Source organism: Phyllobates terribilis, unplaced genomic scaffold (genome assembly GCF_046119375.1).
Source record: "Phyllobates terribilis strain yellow unplaced genomic scaffold, ASM4611937v1 Scaffold_11__3_contigs__length_659146591, whole genome shotgun sequence".
Lineage (NCBI taxonomy): Eukaryota > Metazoa > Chordata > Amphibia > Anura > Dendrobatidae > Phyllobates > Phyllobates terribilis.
Window position 1 is genome coordinate 214,157,150 of NW_027362771.1, and position 27,173 is coordinate 214,184,322.

Consider the following 27,173-nt stretch of genomic DNA (forward strand, 5'->3'; position numbering starts at 1 on the left):
TTCCTATGAATGCTCGTTTCAAGATAATCTTGCAATCTAAACAGGCTGCCACTCATTCGCTCGTTCGTCAGGTGAAATTATCATTTGGGCTACCCAAAAGATCACTATTCTGCTGTGAACAATGACAGCCTATGTGCACTGAACAATCTATTGCAGATCATTCACTGAGCAGCTGATGGGTTTGCTTGTGTAAGCAGGCTATTAAACGAACACCGATCAACAATCATATTAACGGATCAGCGGTTGTGTAACACTGCACATGTCGCAGTGTAATACTTCCCTAATTCTTTGTGTGTAGAAACATTCTGACATATGCATAGACTGAAAACCTGCACAAACATAATACTTCTCATAACTGAGAGTTTGCTACAATTCTATCAAACCTATGCATTCATCAGTCATCTAAACAGATCTGAAGGCACACATCTCGGTGCTAAATGAATCAGGAATATAAGAGTTAGTAAATATTAGCAAGATTATATGAATAAACTGTTAAAGGGGGCATTATGATCTAACTGGCATTTTAAGGGGAATATGTCACTAGGATCAACCATCCTAAGCTGTCTATATGGGCATGGTCATAGGAAATTGAATAAAATGATAACTTGATATCTGCGATCGGATGTTTTTTTTTCAGAGAAATACAAGTTTTTTTCTTATATGTAAATGAGCTGTTCAGAGCTATGGGCCGGACACTGATCTGGTTGAGAATCTGCCTCCAGAGCTTATTTTAAATAAAAGGGGGGCGTTAACAGTGTGAACCATGTAACTAACACAAAACAGCAGAACTGAACTTTGTCTCATAACAAACACATTTGCTGCAGCTCTCACAGCTCTGCTGTATAGCAACACTGTGTGCCTGTGAAATTGAAGCTGACGCACTAAGAGGAACCTGCAGATGTGTCAGGTTTAATCACACTCAGCTCTGCAGTGAGATCAGGAGAGCAAAGAGCGGACATTACACATCACACTGGTAATGCCCACTTTTATTTACAATAATCTACAGAGGCAGATTCTCATGCAGATCAGTGTCTGGCCCATATTCCTGAGCAGCTCATTTATATAGAAGAAAAATATGGATATCTCTGGAATAAGATATTGGATCACTGATATCAAGGTATCATTTTATTCAGCTTCCAATGATCTACGTGCTCATATAGACGGCTTAGAAGGGTTGATCCTAGTGACAGATTCCCTTTAAGTGATAGTATATTGCTAAGATATGCCATCACTTTATGATCCATACAGTCTGACATTGGGATCTATACAAATTCTGAGAATAAAGGGTCCATAGACCTGGTATAGCACTGCACGCAACTTTTTTGTTTTTAAGTATATGTGGCCTGTTGCAGTTCCCTTCATAGCTGAGTGGCCAGGAGCACCTCTGTGAAGTAAAGGCCTAGAATGGGACATAGTGCCAGCATTTTAGCCCACACAATTTCAGGATCGGTGGAAGTCCAAGAGGCCACAACTTTATAGCATTGGAATATGCATTTAAATATAATATCTGTACAGCTTTTAAATCTTTAGACGTTGGAAAAGTATAATATCATTTACTGAGATCTCAAAGAGTAACTCCAGACATTTCTTCATTTTATTTTAACGATGCTAACCAAATAGAAAGTCTAACGTGCATACCTTTCCAGCACCACAGTCACTTCCATCAGCTAAAGGCATATGTTGAGTTAAACATCCTTTATGCATCCCTTCTGTACCTGTGCACCACAAGCGCTTACATTGTTTCTAGTTAAAAAAAATAAATGCATTTGATTTAGTTTCGTTATATTCAACTTTTCTTAGTAGTGCAAAATGTCTCAGGTGTATCTATTATTGAAAAAAAAATTCTAAATCACTCACTACAGATGTACTGTGGCATGTAAAAGTCTGGCCACCCCTGGTCATAATTACTGTTATTGTGATCAGTTAAGCAAGTTGAAGGTGAAATTATAGGGCTTAAGTTAAAGATGACATATTTCCTTTGTATTTTAGGCAATATATATATACAGTACAGACCAAAAGTTTGGACACACCTTCTCATTTAAAGATTTTTCTGTATTTTCATGACTATGAAAATTGTACATTCACACTGAAGGCATCAAAACTATGAATTAACACATGTGGAATTATATACTTAACAAAAAAGTGTGAAACAACTGAAAATATGTCTTATATTCTAGGTTCTTCAAAGTAGCCACCTTTTGCTTTGATGACTGCTTGGCACACTCTTGGCATTTTCTTGATGAGCTTCAAGAGGTAGTCACCGGAAATGGTTTTCACTTCACAGGTGTGCCCTGTCAGGTTTAATAAGTGGGATTTCTTGCCTTATAAATGGAGTTGGGACCACCAGTTGTGTTGTGCAGAAGTCTGGTGGATACACAGCTGATAGTCCTACTGAATAGACTGTTAGAATTTGTATTATGGCAAGAAAAAAGCAGCTAAGTAAAGAAAAACGAGTGGCCATCATTACTTTAAGAAATGCAGGTCAGTCAGTCCGAAAAATTGGGCAAACTTTGAAAGTATCCCCAAGTGCAGTTGCAAAAACCATCAAGCGCTACAAAGAAACTGGCTCACATGAGGACTGCCCCAGGAAAGGAAGACCATGAGTCACCTCTGCTTCTGAGGATAAGTTTATCCGAGTCACCAGCCTCAGAAATCGCAGGTTAACAGCAGCTCAGATTAGAGACCAGGTCAATGCCACACAGAGTTCAAGCAGCAAACACATCTCTACAACAACTGTTAAGAGGAGACTTCGTGCAGCAGGCCTTCATGGTAAAATAGCTGCTAGGAAACCACTGCTAAGGACAGGCAACAAGCAGAAGAGACTTGTTTGGGCTAAAGAACACAAGGAATGGACATCAGACCAGTGGAAATCTGTGCTTTGGTCTGATGAGTCCAAATTTGAGATCTTTGGTTCCAACCACCGTGTCTTTGTGCGACGCAGAAAAGGTGAACGAATGGACTCTACATGCATGGTTCCCACCGTGAAGCATGGAGGAGGAGGTGTGATGGTGTGGGGGTGCTTTGCTGGTGTCACTGTTGGGGATTTATTCAAAATTGAAGGCATACTGAACCAGCATGGCTACCACAGCATCTTGCAGCGGCATGCTATTCCATCCTGTTTGCGTTTAGTTGGACCATCATTTATTTTTCAACAGGACAATGACCCCAAACACACCTCCAGGCTGTGTAAGGGCTATTTGACCAAGAAGGAGGGTGATGGGGTGCTACGCCAGATGACCTGGCCTCCACAGTCACCAGACCTGAACCCAATCAAGATGGTTTGGGGTGAGCTGGACCGCAGAGTGAAGGCAAAAGGGCCAACAAGTGCTAAGCATCTCTGGGAACTCCTTCAAGATTGTTGGAAAACCATTTCCGGTGACTACCTCTTGAAGCTCATCAAGAGAATGCCAAGAGTGTGCAAAGCAGTCATCAAAGCAAAAGGTGGCTACTTTGAAGAACCTAGAATATAAGACATATTTTCAGTTGTTTCACACTTTTTTGTTAAGTATATAATTCCACATGTGTTAATTCATAGTTTTGATGACTTCAGTGTGAATGTACAATTTTCAAAGTCATGAAAATACAGAAAAATCTTTAAATGAGGTGTGTCCAAACTTTTGGTCTGTACTGTATAAAAGACACCTGTTCACACACTCAATCAATCACACTCCAACCTCTCCACCACGGCCAAGACCAAAGAGCTGTCTAAGGACACTAGGGACAAAATTGTAGCCCTGCACAAGGCTGGGATGGGATACAGGACAATAGGCAAGCAGCTTGCTGAGAAGGCAACAACTGTTGACGCAATTATTAGAAAAAGTAAGAAACACAAGATGACTGTCAATCTTCTTTGGCCTTGGGCTCCATGCAAGATCTCACCTCGTGGGGTAAGGATGATTCTCAGAAAGGTCAGAAATCAGCCCAGAACTACATCGGAGGACCTGGTCAATGACCTGAAGAGAGCTTGGTTCACAGTTGTGACAAAACAGCTTCTTATCTTAATCAGCCAGACGTCTAGATTTGTTAAGCCAAGAGAAATACACTATTGAGTTTGTGTTAAATTGTGAATGTATGTGTTTCTTTGGCTGGTCAAGAAGGACAGTAACTCAGTGTTTTGGAACAATGATGTTTGTTACTATACTAATTTCATATTATACTAAGCTTGTTAGTTTATTTACAAGAGCAGAGGGATTGGCTCAAACAATGAGACCTGAGCACTGCCCCCCCCCTGACCTGTGACTGATGACCTTAGCCACATATGTAAATATAAAAAGAGTTTTAGATCCTTCTGCAAGGAGAATCAGACAAACAGAGAAACATTCTTCAGAACATCAGCTTCGTAGCAAGGCTTTATCCAGAGAGACACAAATTTGGATTCTACATGACTCCGGCCTAAGAGTACACGGCCCTGACTGGAATAATACAGATCTGCTCCACTGACGATCAGAGAACCCATGGATATATTTGGGGGGACCAGGTTGGGACGATGAAGTCACCTGGCCCCATGGATATGCTGTTTGGGATTGCCAGGTGGAACCCTCCGGTCACCTGGAACCCATGGAGACATTTGAAGAAGCCAGATTGTGATCAGCCGGTCATCTGGCCCTATAGAAACTCTCGGAGAGGCCAGGGTGGGACCCACAGTTCTCTAGGCTTTGTACCTCGATGGCCTGTCAGCTTCCTAAGCTTGCTGCTACCTCCTTTCTGTGGGGGTCCGCCAAAAGTGGGGGGGTCACTGGTTGAGGTAGTTGGCCCTGGAAGTCCCAAAGTCGGGGCTGCTCTATTCCCATCGGGCCAGCAGAAAGGTGAGACTGTGTAATGTTGTACTATATTGGGTATTTGCTGGGACTGTTCTATCTGTTGTCTGTTTGGTAGTTCAATAAAGTATTGCCACACTGTTTTACCCTCACCCTTTGTTGTCTGAGTAGTACTACGCCCACGGAAGACCCTGGGTCTTCACATTTTAGTGGCAACAGTGGGATACTACTCTGCCCAGTGGATCTGGGGGAGCTGCAAGGGGACTGGTGTTAGCCCTCAGGGGCGAGGTAGACAACCCACAACACCCTTCTCTCTGTGGTCCTTACTAAACATAAATGAAATGGTATTTATATTTATGGGATAACCTTTCTATAGATATCTCCATATAGGGCTAGTGTCATAATCAGCTAGCGCTTGATGGTGTCAGCTTCTTGACTTTACATTGTCACATCCTTTGTTCTGCTATTAGGTATGCACTGATAGTGTTTTTATACACTGAATAGTATTTTCTTAAAATCTAATATATTGATTAGTAGTACTTTACAATCTATAGCTGACATCATGATATGGTGAAGACATGTAGTACTATGCACTGTGCACTTTATTTTTCTACTTTTGTCTGTTTACATAGCAACTGAATACTTTGCACCATCTTGGGATAGATAACGATTAGACTGGGCCTAGCTATTCTGTATGCCTCTGATTACCACTAATGTTAATAGGGTTGTTTTTGTGGATAGTGATGTTCTTCCCTCCATTGTGAGGTTCCCTTTCATGTTATTATGATATTTTTAATTCTATCAATAAAATTTGCATTTTTTATGACATCTGGAGCTAGAGTCTCTTTTGCCCTGGTCTGCAACTATGACTATAGAGGGATCTTGGAGTATCATTAATGTTTTGAAGTGTCTAGCAGCAAATAATTATTATTGGACTTATGAGATTAACTTTATGTACATAGTTTATTGACGGTGAGCTGCTTATCACAGGAGAGGGCCGAGACAAACTAGCAGTCGTGTGCACATCAAACCTGGAAATGATAATAGCCTAGTGATAAAATCTTCAGTGTAAGTAACCAACACACACAGCTTAAAGCACCCCACAAGCATTTGGAGTGGTGCTTTAAATGTAATTTCCCTACCCCTGTCTCACCTGACACCGCCTTCATCCTTTTCCAGCATTTCTCCTGTCATTCTCAGTCGAAAGGTGACTTACCTGCAGCTCCAGTGTTTCATGAAGCGCGCCAGTGGTCACATTTCAATACATCTCTATGACAGCCTCGATCTGGCTCTCATAGATCTGAGCTCCTGTAATGTAACTTCTAACTTCAGTCAGAAGTTACGGGCACAAGATGGCACCGCAGGACCGGAGCGGTGTTGGTAAAAGGTGAAGCCGCCAGGGGGCGTACATTTAGACTGTGTGCACATGTTGCAGATTTGGTGCATTTTTGCCATGCACATTGGCTAGCAAAACCTGATGCCAGCAAAGTGAATGAGAAACCTGAAGTATCATGCACACGTTGAGTATTTTTGACTTGCAGATTAGGTGCAGAAAATAATCTGCAGCATGTCAAATTGTGCATTTTTGCCTGCGTTTTTCACCCATTGAATGCACTGAAAAAACGCAGGCAAATAAGGTGGCAAATACACAGCAAAAACTCAGTGTTTTTGAGGATGCATTTTCCTACCAAGAGATGCAGAATTGGTGCAGAAATTTCTGCACACAAAATAATCAACGTGTGTCACTCCAGTGCTTTAATAAATATGAATGACACATGGTTGAATTAAATGTTTTAACCCCTACCTCATGCTGTCCTCAGATTAATTACATAGCAAAAACCTGCTGACAGATTCCCTTTAATGATGTTATTGAACAGACGTTTAGGTTTCTGATTGGTTTTATCCTGTTAACTACTTTTATTGAAGTCATCCCTTTTACTCATTTATGTACGTATATCATACAAAATAGTTAACAAATAACATTTACCACATGTCGACATCAGCATCATTTTAAAAAAAAACTTTTTTTTTGTTACGAAGTTTCAAGGGTTAAAATTAATCAGCAATTTCTCAATTTTCCAACAAAATTTACAAAACCAATTTTTTTAGGGACCACATCCCATTTGAAGTGACTTTGACGGGCCTTTATGATAGAAAATACTCAAATGTGACACCATTCTAAAAACTGCATTCCTCAACGTGATCAAAACCACAGTCAGAAAGTTTATTAACCCTTCAGTTACTTCACAGGAATTAAAGTAACATGGAACGAAAAAAATGAAAATTTTACTTTTTCCAATAAAAATGTTGATTTAGCCCATAATTTTTTAATTTTCAAAAAGGATAATAGGAGAAAATGAAAGGTACAATTTGTTACACAATTTCTCCTGACTACGCCAATACCCCATATGTGGTTAAAAACTACTTTTGAGGCACAGTGCAGAGCTCAGAAGGGAAGCAGTATCATATTGGAGTTCAGATTTGCTGTAATGGTTTGAGTGTGCCATGTCACATAGGCAGAGCCCCTGAAGTGCCAGAACAGCAGAAACCCCCATAAGTGACATCGCTTTACAAACTACACCCCCCAATGAATTCATCTAGGGGTACAGTGAGCATGTTACACCACATGTGCCTCACAGAATTTTATACCATTGGTCGGTGATTAAAGAATAATTACATTTTTACCACTAAAATGTTCTTTTAGGATCAAGTTTTTAATTTTTATGAGGGATAACAGGAAAAAGTGGACCTCACAGTTTATCATGTAATTTCCCTAAGTGCACCAATTCCCTTCATGTAATCGGGAACTACTTTTCAGGCACAGTGCAAAGCTCAGAAGGGAAGGAGTGCTATAATTTGGTGCAGATTTTACTGTTATGGTTTTCGGGTGCCGTGATCCACTGGAAGAACCCCTGGGGAGCCAGAACAGCAGAAACCCCCATAAGTGACTCCATTTTACAAACCACCCCTCTCATATTGACACGACTAGTGTGTTACAGAACTTTATACCATTTGGCAGTGAAGAAAAAATAATTACATTTTTACCACAAAAATGTTGTTTTGAAAATTACACCCCTCTGGGAATTTATCTAGAGGTGTAGTGATGATTGTGACTCCATGGGTGTTTTCCAGAAACAAGCAGCAGCGGATATTGCAGAGTAAAAATTGCAAATATGCCATTGTAGTGCCCAGAAAATTACACCCAGCTCGTGTTTCTGGAGACACACATCTGTAAATTAGGTGGGCTCCCATCGCTACAGAAATGCCAAACATGTGGACGCTAAATGTAGTTTAGACATACTGTGGGGTTCAAAAGGGAGAGGAGCATTTGAATTTGGGAGCACAGAATTAGCTGGATTTCTTTTGATGGACGAGGATCTATAGTGCTTTTCCAGAGCCTTTGAACTACTAGTAATGGGGTAGCCCCTATATTTCCATTGACAGATGACGGACCTGAGTGGGGACTTGCTTTTTTGTGGATTGAGTTGAAGATTTTATTGGAAACATTTTACATAACATTTTGGATCACATTTATCCTGTGCTCTACGCTGAGCAATTACATCAGGGTTTTATCCTAAATCTCCGATTTAGGATGAAACACCAGAGTGATCCGTTCACTACAATGAGACAGCAGAGTTACTCTGGACTCCATCTGGCCCCTGTCCAGCGATGTCCTTCTTTTCAGAGGCGTAGAAAACTGTGGCGGACCCCGCTTTTATGTACTCCTAAAAAAACGGATACTGGTGGATCAAAAGCCAGACAGCGTCCAGAGTCTCCATCTGTCTCATTAATGGGAATCTTCCGCCTGGGGTTCCATTTGAATCCCGTATTTCAGAGATTTACACGGAAAACTTGCGCTCAGGGTAGAGTGCAGGATAAATGTGAGCTGAGCCTTACTGCGATCTTTGGGAGGCAGAATAAACAAATCAACAGCAGGTCCAGAATTGGTTTCATTTATATATTACACCATTCCTCGTGCGGTATAAGTGGCTATACAACGACTTTATTCTTCTGGTCGGTGCCTTTGGCTGCTATCACACAATAAAAGACGCTTTTTTTTGCAAAAATAAAGTTTTTTGAAAGCTATAATTTTTCTATATTTCTGCCAACAGAGTCATGTGAGGGCTTGTTTTTTGCGGGAAGAGTTGACATTTTTATTGGTACCATTTTTGGGACATAACATTTTTTGATCGCTTTCAGCATTTTTTTTTATGCCGTTCACCATATGGTAAAAGTGATAAGGCAGCTTTGTTCTTCGGGTCAGTACGATTACAGCAATACCACATTTATGTTTTGACGCTTTTACGCAATAAAAACAATTTTATAGAAATAAATATTTTTTTTACATCGCTATATTCTGTTATTTTTGTTTTTATTCCACTTTTTCTTGGCGGTATGACGAAACGTTTTTTGTCACTTTTTTTTAATTTTTTTTTTAAGTTCACTAAAGGGGGTGAAATAGTGTGAGAGTTTTGGGTCGTTCCGGACGCGTCGATTCCAAATATGTGTATTTTTTTTGTTTATTTTTTTTCCCATAAATATACCTACTGGTATTTATTGATTTATTTATTTATTTTCATTTTTTTTTGTTTATTTATTTTATGATTATTTAAAACTATTTTTACATAATTTTTTTACTTTTTTTAACATTTTTTCTTAGTCCCTCGATGGGACTTTAACTTTTATTACTTTGATCGCTGGTATAAAGTGCAGCATTGACAGAAGCCTCTCAGACCAAGTTATCAGCATGGTCTAACAGGCTTGCTATAACTGTCTGACACGGAGGTCGTCATGATGACCTCGAGTTGCCATGGCAATGACGGGCCCTCATGATGACTTTGCGGGGTCGCCAATCTGAAGGTAGAGGGAGCCCACTCCCTCTCTCAGCCTTTAAACTGCTGCGATCGCTATCGCTCACAGAGTTTAGGGGGTTAAATGGCCCGGGGCCGTGTGGACACCACTCCTGGCAGTGACAGCCAGGTCTCAGCAGCGATTGTGCCCATAAGATCACCATGACGTTTACGGGATTTTACGAAAACCTCTTCCTGGCCATGACATAAAACTTATGCCAAATGTTGTGAAGGGGTTAAACACTCTATTTACTATTGATAGACTATGAAAGGGCATATGTCAGTAGGATCCACCCTCCTAATCCATCTATATGGACATGCTGGTCATAGAAAGTTGAATAAATTGATAAATTGATACTAGCAATTAGATATCTTATTACAGAGAAATCCACGTTTTTCTTAACCGGTTCCCAACCACCCACTGTAGATAAACGTCGGCGCTTGCTGGGCTCTGTGCAGCGCCGACGTTTAATAAACGGTGGGTGGTCTCGCAGCGCTCAGGACCCCCAGGGTCCTGCAAGCGCTGTGATTCCGGTGCAGAGCGTTAGCTCTGACAGGGGACATCATCGGGACCTGATTGGATCAGGTCCCAATGATGTTAACCCTTTGCTGTCTTCTATATGCCGCGATCTATAGTGATCGCGGCATATAGAAGACAGCAGGAGGAGAGGGGGTCGTCCACTTACCTCTCCGACGGCCCCCTTATACCTTCCAGGACCTGACGTTGCTATGGCAGCTGGAGGTCACATGACCGCCTCCAGATCTGCCATATATGGTGTCCTGCCTGGCTCAGCCTGCAGCTGAAGCCTGGCAGGAGACTCTGACTGTGAAACAGTCAGCGAAGATCTCATGTAATGTAATACATGTCTATTACATTACATGAGATCAGTGATCAGAAAAATAAAAATTAATGTCCCATACAGGGACTAAGTAAAAATGTAAAATAAAGTAAAAAAAAATGTTTTTAAACTGTTAAAAAAAATCACGAAATAAATAAAAATAAATAAATAAAATATTAAACCAATAAATCCGTATATTTATGCAAAACCCAAAAAAGTACACATATTTGGTATCGCCGCGTCCGAAACAACCCGATCTATAAAACTGTCACACTAATTAGCTCCTTCTGTGCACACCGTAATAAAAATAAATAAAAAACGGAGCAAAAAAATATGCTTTTTCATCATATCGCCAAACAAAAAGTGGAAAAAAATGCGATCAAAAAGCAAAATGGAAATAAAAATGGTACCGCTGAAAACGTCATCTTGTTCCGCAAAAAAAAAGCTGCAATACAGCTCCATTAGCCGAAAAATAAAAAAGTTATAGCGCTCAGAATAAAGCAATGCAAAAAAAATATTTTTTCTATAAAATTGTTTTACTGTGTAAAAGCGCCAAAACATAAAAAAAATATACAGCGAGGGTAGTATCGCTGTAAACGTACCGACACGAAGAATAACGCTGCCTGATCACTTTTACCACACGCAGAACGGCATATAAAAAAACCTCAAAAAACAATTCCTGAATTGTTTGCTTTTGTTAATTTCACCTCCCAAAAAACGGAATAGAAAGCGATCCAAAAATGTCACGTACCCAAAAATGGTACCAATAAAAATGTCAACTCGTCCCGCAAAAAACAAGCCGTCACATGACTCTGTCGGCCGAAATATGGAAAAATTATAGCTCTCAAAATATGGCGATGCAAAAACTAGATTTTGCAAAAAAAGCGTCTCTTAGTGTGTGACAACTGTCAGTCATAAAAACCCGATATAAATATGGTATCTCTGTAATCGCACCGACCCGAAGAATAAAGTAATCTAATTAGTTATATCACACAAGGAACGGCGTAAAAAATAAATAAAACCAATTCTTCACCTGCTACTGATTTGTTTATTATGTCTCCCAAAGATCGCAGTAAGGCTCTGCTCACATCTATCCTGCGCTCTGCGCTAAGCGCTTACACCAGAGTTTCCGTGTAAATCTCTGAAATATGTGATTCAGCCGGAACCCATGAAGGAAGATTCCCTGTAATGAGGCAGATATAGGCCACTGTGGATGCCGTCTGGCCTGTGATCCCACGGTGTCATTTGTTTTAGGCATGCATAAAAGTGTGGTTGGCCACAGTTTTGTGCACTTCTGAAAAAAAGGAAACCGCTAAACAGAGGCCAGACGGAGTCCACAGTAACTCTGCTGCCTCATTACAGTGAATGGATCCCGCAGGGGTTTCATCTGAATTACATCACTTGGAAATTTAGATGGAAACCCCGATGTAAGTGCTCAGCCTAGATCGCCGGATAAATGTTACGTAAAATGTTCCCAATAAAAGCTTCAACTCAGTCCTCAAAAAAAGCTAGTCCCCACTCAGGTCCGTCATCTGTTAAAAATATAAGGGACTTCCAAGTTACTGGTAGCAGAAAGGCTCTGGAAAAGCGAAATGGCCCTTGCCCCCCAAAAGAAATTCAGAAAATTTTGTGCTCCCAAATCCAAATGCCTATTCTACAAAAATTTGTTCTCCAATTGTCAAATAGCGCTCCGTCCCCCCCAGATCTCGCCGTATGGCTGAGCGGTATGATACAGCCACATATGGGGTATTGACACTTTTAGAAGAAATTGTGTGACACATTTCGGCACCATTTTTACCCATTGCCCTGTGTGAAAATGTAAAATCTGAGGGTAAAACATTTTTTTGTGGTAAAAATATAATTATGCTTTTTTCACTGCCCAATGGTATAAATTTAAAAATTAAAAAATACTCACTACTTCCCTAGATGAATTCCTTGAGAGGTGTAGTTTACAAAATGGGGTCACTTGTGGGGGTTTCTGCTGTTTCGGCATGTCAGCGACTCTTCAAATGTGACATGGTGTCTGCAACCTATCCCAGCCAACATAGCGCTCCTTTCTCTTCCGAACCCTGCCGTACACCAAAGCAGTGGTTTTCCCCCACATATGGGGTATCGGCGTACTCAGGAGAAATTGCACAACAAATTTCATGGTGCAATTTATCCTGTTACCCTTATGATAATGCAAAATTAGGGAATGAAAAACATTTTTTGTGGGAAAAATGTGAAAATGTTATTTTTACAGCTCATTATTATAAACTTCTGTGAAGCACTTTGGGGTTCAAGGTGCTCAACACACATCTAGATAAGTTCCCTAAGGGGTCTAGTTTCCAAAATGGTGTCACTTGTGGGGGGTTTCCACTGTTTAGGCACATCAGGGGCTCCCCAAATGCAACATGGCGTCCGCTAATTATTCAAACAAATTTTACATTCAAAAAGTCTAATGGCGCTCCTTCCCTTCCGAACCCTGCAGTGCGCCCAAACAGTGGTTTTCCCTCACATATGGGGTATCAGCGCGCTCAAGAGAAATTGCACAAAAATTTTGGGGTCCATTTTTTCCTGTTACCCCTGTGAAAATAAAAAAAATTGGGTCTAAAGTAACATTTTTGTGAAAAAAGTTAAATGTTAATTTTTTTCTTCCACATTCCCAAAATTCCTGTGAAGCACCTGAAGGGTTAATAAAGTTCTTGAATGTGTTTTTGAGCACCTTGAGGGGTGCAGTTTTTAGAATGGTGTCACTTTTGGGTATTTTCTGTCATAAAGACCCCTCAAAGTGACTTCAAATATGATGTGGTCCCTAAAAAAAGTTTTAGTAAATTTTGTTGGAAAAATGAGAAATCGCTGGTCAACTTTTAACCCTTATAGCTACCTAACAAAAAAAAATTTTGGTTCCAAAATTGTGCTGATGTAAAGTAGACATGTGGGAAATGTTATTTATTAACTATTTTGTGTGACATATCTCTCTGATTTAAGGGCATGAAAATTCAAAATTTGAAAATTGCAAAATTTTCAAAATTTTCGCCAAATTTCCGATTTTTTCACAAATAAACGCAAGTGATATCGAAGAAATTTTACCACTATCATGAAGTACAATATGTCACGAAAAAACAATCTCAGAATCAGGGGGATCCGTTGAAGTGTTCCAGAGTAATTACTTCATAAAGTGACAGTAGTCAGAATTGAAAAAATTGGCCCGGTCACGAAGGCAAAAACAGGCTCTGGTGCGAAGTGGTTAAATTAATATGGAATTGAGCTGTTAAGCTTTATGGGCCGGACATACAGTTGAAACCAGAAGTTTCCAAACATTACAAAAAAAGACACATATGCATGTTTTTCTCAATATCTGACATGAAATCAGAATAAACCTTTTCCATTTTAGGTCAATTAGGATTACCATAATTTTTTAGATTTGCCAAATGCCAGAATAATGAGAGAGAGAGAATGTTTAAAGGCATTTTTATTGCTTACTGCAAAGTCAAAAGTTTACATATACTAAGATTACTATGCCTTTTATACAATTCTGGACTGCCCATATGATGATGGCATGTGTTTGGAAGCTTCTGATAGTTTTTTTGGAAACATCTGAGTTAATTAGAGACACACCGGTGGATGTATTTTAATGCACACCTGAAAACACACTGCTTCTTTGTGTAGCATCATGGGAAAGTCAAAAGAAATCAGCCAAGATATCAGGAAGAGAATTGTGACCTTGGACAAGTCTGGCTTATCCTTGGGTACAATTTCAAGATACCTGAAGGATGTCTCGTTCATCTGTACAAACAATTATATGCAAGTACAAACAAGATGGGAATGTCCAGCCATCATACCGCTCAGGAAGGAGACGGGTTCTGTGTCCCAGAGATGAACATGCTTGGGTCCGACATGTGCATATCAACTCAAGGACAAAAGCAAAAGACCTTGTGAAAATGATGGCGGAAGCTGGTAAGATTGTGTCAATATCCACAGTGAAACGAGTGATGTATCAACATGGGCTGAAAGGCCACTCTGCCAGGAAGAAGCCATTACTCCAAAAGAAACATGAAAAAGCCAGATTAATGTTTGAAAATGCACACAGGAACAAAGACCTTAATTTCTGGAGACATGTCCTGTGATCTGATGAAACTAAAATGTAACTTTTTGGGCATAATGACCATCGTTACATTTGGAGGAAAAAGAGAAAAGCTTGGAAGCCTAAGAACACCATCCTAACTGTGAAACAAAGGGGTGGCAGAATCATGTTGTGGGGTTGTTTTGCTGCAGGAGGGACTGGTGCACTTCACAAAATAAATGGCACCAAGAGAAAAGAAGATTATGTGGCAATATTGAAGCAACATCTCAAGACATCAGCCAGGATGTTAAAGCTTGGGTGGAAATGGGTCTTCCAAATGGACAATGACCCGAAGCATACTGCCAAAATGGCAACAAAGTGGCTTAAGGATAACAAAGTCAATGTGTTGGGGTGGCCATCACAAAGCCCTAATCTCAATCCTATTGAAAATGTATGGGCAAAGCTGAAAAGGCAGGTGCGAGCAAGGCAACCTACAAACCTGGATCAGTTACACCAGTTTTGTCAGGAGAAATTAGCCCAAATTCCAACCAACTATTGTGAGAAGCTTGTGGAAGGATATCCCAAAAGTTTGACACAAGTCACTCAGTTTAAAGGGAATCTGTCACCACTTTGCAGTTATCAGACCTCTACTATGGGCATACAGGATATAGAAAAGTAACTCTATACATACCTATATGGCCCATGGTAGAGGTCTCAATGCAGAGAAATGTAGTTTTATCTCCTTGATTTTTCACAGGCCCCCGGACAACAAGCTATCCCTGCCCATCTGCTTATTATTCCATCAATTCCCCGCCTATGTACACATTTACCATATCCCCCCCCCCCCCCGGCAAATATTGAGAAAAACATGCATATGTGTCTTTTAATATGGTGTATGTAAACTTCTGGTTTCAACTGTAGATCCTGCTGTCAGATTGCCTTTAAGGGTTTTATGATGTTTGGGTTTCAAGCCCACTGATTTAACTTTTTGGGAGTTAAAGGAGTTGTCCGGGCTTTCTGTATAATTTGTGCGTGTACCTAGGCTGCAGAATGCTGACAGTTTGTAAGACTCCCTGTCAGCATTCTACATGGTGTCCTAGGTATCACACTTAGCCATGTGAGCAGCTTTCTTCTGATTCTGGAGGAGCTGCTCACTCCTCGACTAGTGTTTTTCTGACTGGCAGACACTGATCGGCGATGTCACAACAGCCATTACGCAACCAGTCTCTGACAGATCCTCTCTCTGCCTCCTGCTTCAGCCTCCCTGTGCAGTACACAGCGGGAGGCAGCAGTGGACTAACCAGGAAGGAAAAGGTTTCTACATAGGTGAGTATAATGTGCTGTCTGCATCCATCCCTCTCTCATCCATCCATCCCTCCCTCACCTATCCATCCTTCCCTCCCTCATCCATCCCTCCCTCTCTCCCTCATCCATCCACACATCACTATAGACTGAGGTTCTGCAGCAGCTGAGGTGTATTATGTTGTATATATGTAGATACACATCACTATAGACTGAGTCGACTGAGGTTCTGCAGCTGCTGAGGTGTATTATATGGTATATATGTAGATACATCACTATAGACTGAGGTTCTGCAGCAGCTGAGATATATTTTGTGGTTTATATGTACATACATGACTACACTGTGTTCCAAATTATTATGCAAAAAGTGTTTAGGAGTGATAAGGTAAGAATTTTTTTGTTTGTCAGTTAAACTCATTGATGGTGATGTGTATCAGGGCTCTTTATATCACTGTAAGCAATTGCAGACACCTGTGCTAATTAGTTTGGCAGGTGTGTCCAATGAAAGGCAAGACTACTTAAGAAGGCTGTCCCACATTATTAAGCAGCCTACATTTTCTGGCAAAATGGGAAAGAAAAAGGATGTGTCGGCTGTTGAGAAGCAACAAATTGTGGAGTGTTTAGGTCAAGGCATGACTACAATCAACATTGCCAAGACACTTCATCGTGATCATTGCACAATCAAGAAGTATGTAGCTGATTCACAGTACACACGTGTGCGTGCTGATAAGGGAAAATTGAGGACTCTTTCCTACAGGCAATTACGTCAGGTTAAAAGAGCAGCGGCAAAAAAGCCTTGCCATAGCAGCAGACAAGTTTTTGAAGCTGCTGGTGCCTCCAACGTCCCCCGAACAACAAGATGCAGGGTCCTTCAGAGGTTTGAAGCTGTGCGTAAGCCATCCTGTCGACCTCCTCTATCCACTGCACACAAGCAGAAACGGCTCCAGTGGGCCAAACAATACATGAAGTCTGACTTCAAAACTGTTTTGTTCACCGATGAGTGCCGTGCAACGCTCGATGGTCCAGATGGATGGAGTGGAGGATGGCTGGTTGATGGACACCCCATGCAAACACGGCTACGGCGCCAACAAGGAGGAGGTGGAGTAATATTTTGGGCTGGAATCACGGGGAGAGAGATTGTCGGCCCCTTTAGGATTCCTGAAGGGGTAAAAATGAACTCCATAATGTATGTTGAGTTTCTCAAACAGCACTTCCTGCCATGGTTCAAGAAGAAGAACCGTGCATTCCGCAGCAAGATCATTTTCATGCATGATAATGCACCGTCTCATGCTGCACATAACACATCTGCATCTCTGGCTGCTCTGGGCATAAAAGGGGACAAACTTATGGTGTGGACCCCCATGCTCCCCTGACCTCAACCCCATTGAGAACCTCTGGAGCATCATCAAAACGAGTGTCTATGATGGAGGGAGGCAGTTCACATCTAAGCAACAGCTCTGGAAGGGTATTCTGTCCTCATGCAAAACAATTGAAGCAGAAACCATCCAAAACCTGACAAATTCAATGGACGAGGGAGTTCAGAAGCTCCTTTCGAACAAGGGGTCCTATGTGCAAATGTAACATCACCTAGAATAAAGTTTTGAGTTGAAAACTGTTTGATTTCAGTTTGTAATAACCTGCTAATGCTTATAATTTCAAAAATGACTATTTTTTTGTTCTTTATTAAAATGAAAAGGTTGAAAACTCTGCTGTGCATAATAATTTGGAACAAGCATTTTGAGTGCAGTTTGAGTGTTTAATTTTTTTAAAAATATACTGTTATCATAGGCAGTTTGTACAAAAACCTTTCAATTGTACTCTAATAGTTATTTGACTGGAAAATTACAATGACTGCAATTCATATAGGTAATTTGGGAAAATCTGAGAAAATATTATTTGCATAATAATTTGGAACACAGTGTATAGACTGAGGTTCTACAGCAGCTGAGGTGTATTATGTGGTATATATGTAGATATACACACACATACTTACACTCTTGCACACATACATCACTAAAGACTTCATTTCACAGTACTCATATGTTAGGGGTGATGTGGAGACATGTGAAGCTCTATCACCACTGTGGAAGTGATGTGGAGACATGTGACCCACTGTCACCACTGTGGATGGGATGTGGAGACATGTGACACTCTGTCACCACTATGGATGTGATGTGGAGACATGTGAAGCTCTGTTACCATTCTGGATGTGATATGGAGACATGTGAAGCTCTATAACTGTTAGAACTTTCCTGTTAGGTTTTTTCTGTTTTGCTGGTCACATGACCGTTTTTGCCTATTTAATCCTGCTCCGCCCTTCTGGCCTTGCTGGACTTCATTGTAATTTCTACTCTTAAGCTAGCCAGGTGCTTTGTTACCTTTCTCAGTCAGTTTAGCTAGGTCTTTTGATCTCTATGTTCTATGTTGTTTGTTTGTCTTTTACTGCTACAATTTCTGCTAGGAGGTGTCCATCTTTCTCCCAGTCCCTAGTTCTTGTAGGGATCCCTCCCTCACATCTATAGGTCTTCGTTCAGACTAGCTGAGGACTTTAGCGGGTCTGATCGCAGGATCAGGTTCCCCGTTACATCGTAGGGATCTAGCTTAGTTCTATTGTAGGGACAGATCTCCTGTCTTTCCTTAGTGCTTGTAGCAGATCATAACAGTAAGTCCAGCCCAAAAAATTTCTCTAAGGAAAGACCTCCAGTTTCCATCATGGTGTCGGTTCAGGATTTGGCTCAACGCCTGCAGGGACTCTCTCTGGAGGTGGCCGAGCTCCAACAACACGTGAGTAGCTGTTCTGGAGCGCATTTTGGGGAGCCAAAGGTACGATTGCCTGATTTATTTTTTGGTGAACAACAAGATTTTTTTTCCTTTAAAAATGCTTGTTTATTGTATTTTCATTTGAGACCCAGATACTCTGGTGATGAATCACAGCGCATAGGGTTCATAATGTCACTTTTGTGCAAAGAACCTCAGGGATTGGCCTTTTCTCTCCAACCTAGTCATCCGTGCTTTAGATGAGTGGATAGTTTTTTTTCTGCTTTGGGGTTGTTGTATGATGATCCTGATCGTGTCTCATCAGCTGAGACGGAATTGAGACATTTGAGGCAGGGATCAGGTAATGTGGAAAATTATTGTACTCACTTCCGTCGGTGGTCTGCTCAGGTGCGGTGGAACGATTCAGCTCTGAAAAGTTTGTTTCTTGCTGGGCTAGGTGAAAGGGTTAAGGATCTGCTGATTGCTTATCCTACACCTGGAAACATGCAGGAGGCAATGCAATTAGCTATACGGGTGGACAGGAGACTGCGTGCAAGGGTTAATGAGAGTAAATCCTCTGCCATGTCAGCTCCGAGTCTTGAGAGGGTCTGTACTGACACTGGAGAGCCGATGGAGATTGGGGCGATGTCACCCCGCTCTCAGGAAAACAGACCGCAGGTTTTCTGAAGGTTTGTGCTTTTATTGCGGAAAATCTGACCATTTCATTAAGAACTGTGTGCTTCGTATGAACAAAGAAAAAAAAAAGGTTAGTTACGCCCGTATAGCCTGTTTAAATACTAAGGGTGTATTTCTTTCTGCTACTACTGCAGCTCAGGAAGAGTTAATTGAATTTCGGGTATTTGTGGATTTTGGTTCAACTCTGAATGTGATTGATGTGGGATTCTTGGAAAAACTTAATTTAAAACCCAAACCTTTGTCATGCCCTATTGCCGTGGTTTCTGTCGATGGCACTCCCTTGAAATGTGTTACTCACAAGGTTTATGAATTTACCCTCACTATTAATGGTGTTCACCAAGAAAATTTGGATTTGGTGGTATTAAATAATTTGCCTTCTCCAGTAGTTTTGGGGTTGCCCTGGTTAAAATTGCACAATCCTGTACTGGATTGGTTTACCAATGAAATTAAGTCCTGGAGCCCTAAGTGTTATGACAAGTGTTGTAACGGGCGCATTGCTGCTGTGGATAAAGGGGAATTACCTGTACCTATTCAGGATTTTTGGAAAGTTTTTTCTGAGGAGGAGTCGCAAATTTTGCCTCCCCATAGAGACTACGATTGTACCATTGAATTTGTCCCTGGAGCGACTCTTCCTAAAAGTCGTTTATTTAATCTGACTATTCCTGAGAGAAAGGCTTTGGAGGAATACATACAGATGAGCTTGGCCGCCGGTCATATCAGACCCTCTAAGTCACCTGTGGCTGTTGGATTTTTTTTTGTTAAAAAAAAGGACGGCGGTTTACGTCCTTGTTTGGACTTTCACGAGATTAATAAAATTACTGTACGCAATCCCTACCCACTGCCATTGATTCCTGATTTGTTTAACCAGTTAGTTGGGGCCAAGTGGTTCTCTAAAATTGATCTCCGGGGGGCATACAATTTGTTGCGCATGAAGGAGGGTGATGAATGGAAGACTGCTTTTAACACTCCTGTGGGTCATTTTGAGAATTTGGTTATGCCTTTTGGTCTTACCAATGCACCAGCATTTTTTCAGAATCTTATTAATGACATCCTTAGACCTTTGATCGGCAAAAATGTGGTTGTGTATTTGGATGACATTTTGATTTATTCGCCTGATCTGGAGTCTCAATGGCGGAGCGTACGTGAGGTATTACAGTTATTAATTGACAATTCGCTTTTTGCTAAGCTAGAGAAATGTGAGTTCGCTGTGCAGAGAATTAGTTTTTTGGGCTACATTATCTCCAGCGAGGGCTTTGAGATGGACCCGGTGAAGGTTCAAGCTGTGCAGGAATGGCCTAGGCCTATTGGTTTGAAATCGACACAGAGGTTTTTGGGTTTCGCCAATTATTACAGAAAATTCATTAAAAAATTTTCTATTATTGTTAAACCACTGACCGATCTCACCAGGAAAGGTTCTAATATGGTTCAGTGGACTACTGAGGCCATTGAAGCTTTTGTGTTTCTAAAGGAGAGGTTCAGCTCTGCCCCCATCCTTATGCAGCCTGATGTGACTAAGCCGTTTTTGGTTGAGGTTGATGCTTCTTCTGTGGGGGTCGGTGCGGTGTTGACTTAGGAAAACAAGGATGGAGTACATCCCTGTGCCTTTTTTTCAAAAATTTTTTCTGAGACTGAACTTAATTACGATATTGGTAATCGGGAATTGCTGGCTATTAAACTCGCATTTGAACACTGGCGTCATCTCTTGGAAGGTGCTGATTTTCCCATTCAGGTTTTCACTGATCATAAAAATCTGATCTATCTTGATGCTGCCAAGCGCTTGAATGCCCGTCAGGCTAGGTGGGCACTTTTTTTTTTGCGGTTTAATTTTTCCGTTACTTACATCCCGGGTACCAAGAATGTTAAAGCTGATGCTTTGTCTCGCAGCTTTTCTCCCATGGTCGGTGCTGAGGAGGAGGAGAGCATTTTACAAGAAGGTGTTGTGATTGCTGCATTGGACTCCGTTTTGGAAGATGAGATTCTTAAAGCACAGGAGAATGCCCCATCTAACACTCCCCATGGGAGGTTGTTTGTGCCTAGGACCTTTAGGAGAGATTTGTTTGTTGAGTGTCATGAGTCTCGGTTGGCAGGTCATCCTGAAATTTCTGAGACCAAGAGACTTGTGGGTCGCAGTTTTTGGTGGCCTGGATGGCAGAAGGAGGTCATTAAGTGGGTGCGTCAATGTACTGTGTGTGCTAGATCTAAGTCTTCACATACTCCTGCTGCGGGGTTGCTTTGCCCTCTGGAGGTTCCTAGTGCACCTTGGACACATCTGGCTATGGACTTTATTACTGACCTTCCCCCCTCTGAGGGTTTCACGGTCATCTGGGTGGTCGTGGACCGTTTTAGCAAGATGTGTCACTTGGTTCCCTTAATCAAACTGCCCTGCGCTAAGACACTCGCTAAGGCCTTTGTCAAGGAGATTGTCAGACTCCATGGTGTTCCTACTGACATTGTTTCTGATAGGGGACCTCAGTTCGTGGCTCGTTTTTGGCGTGCCTTTTGTGACAGGTTGGGAGTTCATTTGTTATTTTCATCTGGATATCATCCTGAGTCTAATGGCCAGACAGAAAGGAAGAACCAGGATGTTGAGCAGTTCTTGCCTTGTTTTGTGGCAGACAATCAAGAGGGGTGGTCTGAGTTTCTGCCGCTTGCTGAATTTGCTCTTAACAACCATACATCCTCTTCTGCTGGGTGTTCGCCTTTTTTTTGTTGTTCTGGGAGACATCCGTCTTTTGGGTCATTCTCCAAATTGGTATTGGCTGTGCCTGAGGAGGAGAGTTTTTCCGGTGATTTGGAAACAGTTTGAACGGATGTGCGTGGTAGTCTTCAGGAGGCTAACAAAAAATCTAAGAGGTACTTTGACAGGAAACGTCAAGAGGTTTTGTTTACGGTTGGTGACATGGTTTGGTTGTCCTCTAAGAATCTGCGGTTGAGGATTCCTTCTAAAAAATTGGGTCCCAAGTTTGTAGGGACCTTTAAGGTGCTTCAGGTAGTTAACCAATCTGCTGTTAGGTTGGAGGTTCCTACCTCCTGGAAGATTAATCCGGTGTTTCATGTTTCTCTATTGAAAAAAGCTTATGTATCAGATAGAGACACCACTGCCACTGTTCCTCCGGTGGTGGAGGACAGGGAATATGAAATTTCCCGCATCCTTAATTCTAGACGGTATAGAGGGAGTTTGCAGTATCTCGTCGCTTGGAAGGGTTTCGGTCCCGAGGATAACTCATGGGTGAGGGCAGATGATGTTTCTGCTTCCAGACTTGTCAGAGTGTTTCACAAGAGGTTTCCTGATAAGCCTGGGCCTAGGGGATCCAGAGGATCCTCATAGAAGAGGCGGTACTGTTAGAACTCTCCTGTTAGGTTTTTTCTATTTTGCTGGTCACATGACCGTTTTTGCCTATTTAATCCTGCTCCGCCCTTCTGGCCTTGCTGGACTTCATTGTAATTTCTACTCTTAAGCTAGCCAGGTGCTTTGTTACCTTTCTCAGTCAGTTTAGCTAGGTCTTTTGACCTCTATGATCTATGTTGTTTGTTTGTCTTTTACTGCTACAATTTCTGCTAGGAGGTGTCCATCTTTCTCCCAGTCCCTAGTTCTTGTAGGGATCCCTCCCTCACATCTATAGGTCTTCGTTCAGACTAGCTGAGGACTTTAGCGGGTCTGATCCCAGGATCAGGTTCCCCGTTACATCGTAGGGATCTAGCTTAGTTCTATTGTAGGGACAGATCTCCTGTGTTTCCTTAGTGCTTGTAGCAGATCATAACAATAACCACTGTGGATGTGATGTGGAATGCAGTGATTGTGCTGCTTTCCACAGATGAGGACACTGCTCTGTTATTTCCAATACTGGAGTGATGATAAAGGTCGGCACAGGGGCAGATTGCTGATAGCCAATGAGTATGCAGTGGTCGGACAGAGGGCGGTACTGGACAGTGATGTTGGGCGGTGCCAGCTCTGGCTGTGAGGTTAGATAATAAAGCACTGGGAGCTGTCAAGTTTGGTAGAGCCGCAGGTAAACAAAGTGGGTGCATGGAATGAAGTGAAATTCAGGAGGAACGAAAGGCAGAAACAAAAAACAAAATGTATAGGGGTGTTGTATACTACAATACAGCACAGATTAGCTTTAAAAAAATTTGGATTTCGGGGTCAGACAACTTCTTTAATGAAAAATGTTTTTGTTATGGTAAAATGGAGACAAGTTGTAAAAAAACCTTTAAAAGGCTATGTAGGATATTCCATGATTATTTTCAAGAGATAGGGGCCGATTCATCAGAAAATTAGTATAAAAGCTTTAAAAACTAAGCAAAAATGTTGCGACTTTTGGCGTTTTTATGCAAATTAAATGGGTGAAGCTTGGGAAGAGCCAAAGTGACCTCAAAAGCTTATGAAATTAATTAAGGGTTCTGGCTTGAAGACTACATAAACATTCTGTGAAGGAAAAGCTTGATAGCAAATTATTTTAATCCCTTAAGGATCAGACGAGTTTTCATTTTTTGCACTTACAGTTTTTCCTTGCTCTCTGCTAAGAGTAAAACTTTTTTTTTTCATAGATATAGCCATAGAAGGCCTTGCAGTTTAGAATGACACCATTCTTTTTACCATAAAGTGTATTAAAAAGCAGGAAAAAAAAATCGTGGGATGAAATGTTCAAAAAATGTTACCAACTTGTTCATTACATGTGTAGAAGACTCAGTGCTGTCCTTAAAAATCATGGAGTATATATAAAATTCTAGATGTAGTTTTTGATGTGGGGTGTATTCATTTTTGCGTCAACTAATTTGAGTAAAACTGAAGATTTTGTAATGAAAGTTACATTATTAATAGAGATGAGCGGTGTTCGACTAGAACTGTTCGCCACTCTCAAATTCGAGCTGTTTAGGGAGGTGTTCAAGTCGTTCGACGAACGCGAACGTTTTGCAAAAAAATCGGCTGTTCGAGGTTATGTTCGATAACTGTTCGTACACCAAAAGCGTGTCCTGCATGTCTGGCGCTATTTAGAGCACCAATCATGCAGGGATTGTCTGCCACTCACTGTAATGCCACAGCCATGGTGGTTGTGGCATTACAGTGGTTGTCCAAATCGATGGGAACAGTGCTCACAGTGAAATATGAAAAGCCGGCAATTCAGCAGCGGCATACACTGGTACCCGACAATTTAGAACAGAAATAATAGAGTATCACACATACATTAGATAGATAGAAACATGTCAGTCACATATATAAGAAGTACAGTGACAGTGTTGCTTACTGTACTTGTCATTTAGTGTTAAAGGATTTATTAAAAAAAATATTAGTGTTTTCATGCACCGTCTCTTTAAAAAAGCCGGCGGCAATTCAGCATCAGTACCCGACAATTTATAACAGAAATAATAGAACATCATACATAGATTAGATACATAGAAACATGTCAGTCACATATATAAGAAGTAGTGATAGTGTTGATTACTGTACTTGTCATTTAGTGTTAAAATAAAGGATTTATTAAAAAAAAAATTGGTGTGGGATTCCCCGTAATTTTAGTCTCTAGCGGAGGTTAGGCAGACGACTGGGGCAGATGTTTGAAGATTGAGAAGGGGGTAATACCCACGGAGCTTCCCAGGCTACTAATATCAGCCCCCAGCTGAATACCTAGCCTTTACTAGCTATTAAAATGGGGGACCCCCCAAAAAATGACGTGGGGTCCCCCCTATTTTAATAGCTAGCAAAGGCTAGGCAGACAGCTGGGGGCTGATATTAATAGCCCAGGAAGGGTGCCATGAATATTGGCCCACTCCCAGGCTAGAAACACCAGCCGTCAGCCGCCCCAGAAATGGCGCATCCATAGGATGTGCCAATTCTGGCACTTAGCCTCGCTCTTCCCACTGCCCTGTAGCGGTGGCAGTGGGGTAATAGGGCTGGGGTTGATGTCAGCTTATAATGCCAGCTGACATCAAGCCCAGGTTAGTAATGGAGAGGCATCTATAAGAACCCCCATTACTAACCCCATAGTCAAAGTAAAAAAAAAACACAAACACCCAGAATAAAGTCCTTTAATTGAAATAAACACACAATTCTTTATTGTTCTAAATTAAACCATACTTACCATCACGCCCATTCCAGCTGAAGCCAATGTCTTCTGCAATAAAAGTAAAATGATAAAGCAACATTATCCTTACCTTTCCATGGTTCCCACGACAGCTTCAGCTCTGCTACATTCACATGACAGGCTGGATCGCAGCCAAAAGCTGCCATCCAGCTTGCCATGTCGCAGACACTGAGAAGCGCAGGCATGCTTGTGCTCCTCAGTGTCTCGCTGTGACGGCATCCAGATGAGCCGAGGTCATGTCCAATGAACTCAGCTCACCTCATGCACGTCACTGACAGCGTGGGAAAATTCTCCTGCGCTTGCAGTCAGCGTGAGAGAATTCTCCTGCTGAAGCGCTGAGCGCAGGAGAATTTTCCCACGCTGTCAGTGACGTGCATGAGGTGAGCTCATGTCCAATGAACTCGGCTCACCTCATGCATGTCACTGACAGCGTAGGAGAATTGCCTGCGCTCTGCAGCGTCTATGAAGGATGGCATGCTGGATGGCAGCGCTCAGCTGCCATCCAGCTTGTCATCTCAATGCCATCCCAGCGTGGGAGAATTTTCCTGCTCAAGCGCTGAGCGCAGGAGAATTTTCCCATGCTGTCAGTGACGTGCATGAGGTGAGCCGAGTTCATTGGACATGACCTCGGCTCATCTGGATGCAGTCACAGCCAGACACTGAGGAGCACAAGCATGCCTGCGCTTCTCAGTGTCTGCGGCATGGCAAGCTGGATGGCAGCTTTCGGCTGCAATCCAGCGTGTCATGTCAATGTAGCAGAGCTGAAGCTGTCGTGGGAACCATGGAAAGGTAAGGATGATGTTGCTTTATTATTTTACTTTTATTGCAGAAGACATTGGCTTCAGCTGGAATGGGTGTGATGGTAAGTATGGTTTAATTTAGAATATTAAAAAATTGTGTGTTTATTTCAATTAAAGGACTTTATTCTGGGTGTTGTGTTTTTTTAAATACTAGAAATTCATGGTGGTCATGTCTAATATTGGCGTGACCCCATGAATTTCGGGCTTAGGGTCAGCTGATAATGCCAAGCTGGCCCTGACCCCTTTATTACCCAGTGAGCCACCGCACCAGGGCCCTGGATGAGTTGGGTACAGCGCCAGAAGATGGCGCTTCTATGAACGCGCCATTTTCTGGGGTGGCTGCAGACTGCAATTTGCAGCGGGGGGGGGGGGGGGGGCGGAAAGCTTGGGCCTGCCTGCGCTGCGGATTCCAGCCCCCAGCTGCCTAGTTGTACCTGGCTGGACACAAAAATAGGACGAAGCCCCACATTTTTTTTTAAATTATTTCATGAAATTCATGAAATAATTAAAAAAAAGGGCTTCCCTATATTGTTGTGTCTGGCCAGGTTCAAATAGGCAGCTAGTGGTTGGGGGCAGCCCGTTCCTGGATGCTGTACCTGGCTGGCATACAAAAATATGGCAAAGCCCACGTCAAAATTTTTGGGCAAAATTAATTAAAAAATAATAAAAAATAATAATAATTTAGGGACTGCATCTTTATTAACCCCTCATGTGGAGGGGTTAATAAAGATGCAGTCCCTAAATGTGGTTTTTTATAAAAAAATTATTGAATTTTTCACCAAAAATTTGACGTGGCCTTCGCCATATTTTTGTGTCCAGCCAGGTACAGCAGGCAGGAACGGGCTGCCCCCAACCACCAGCTGCCTATCTGTACCTGGCCGGACACAACAATATAGGGAAGCCCTTTTTTTTTTAAATTATTTCATGAATTTCATGAAATAATTAAAAAAAAAAATACGTGGGGCTTCGCCCTATTTTTGTGTCCAGCCAGGTACAACTAGGCAGCTGGGGGCTGGAATCCGCAGCGCAGGCAGGCCCAAGCTT

General features: G+C 41.8%; 1 protein-coding gene across 1 annotated transcript in view; it reads right to left on the bottom strand.

The window, feature by feature from the left end:
* ADAMTS20 (ADAM metallopeptidase with thrombospondin type 1 motif 20) overlaps positions 1-27,173 on the bottom strand; it is a 342,835-nt gene that overhangs the window by 170,085 nt on the left and 145,577 nt on the right. Inside the window, exon 11 of the mRNA XM_073652029.1 lies at positions 1,639-1,743. Within this exon, the coding sequence (XP_073508130.1) occupies positions 1,639-1,743 (105 nt within the window). The remainder of the gene's footprint in view (positions 1-1,638; positions 1,744-27,173) is intronic.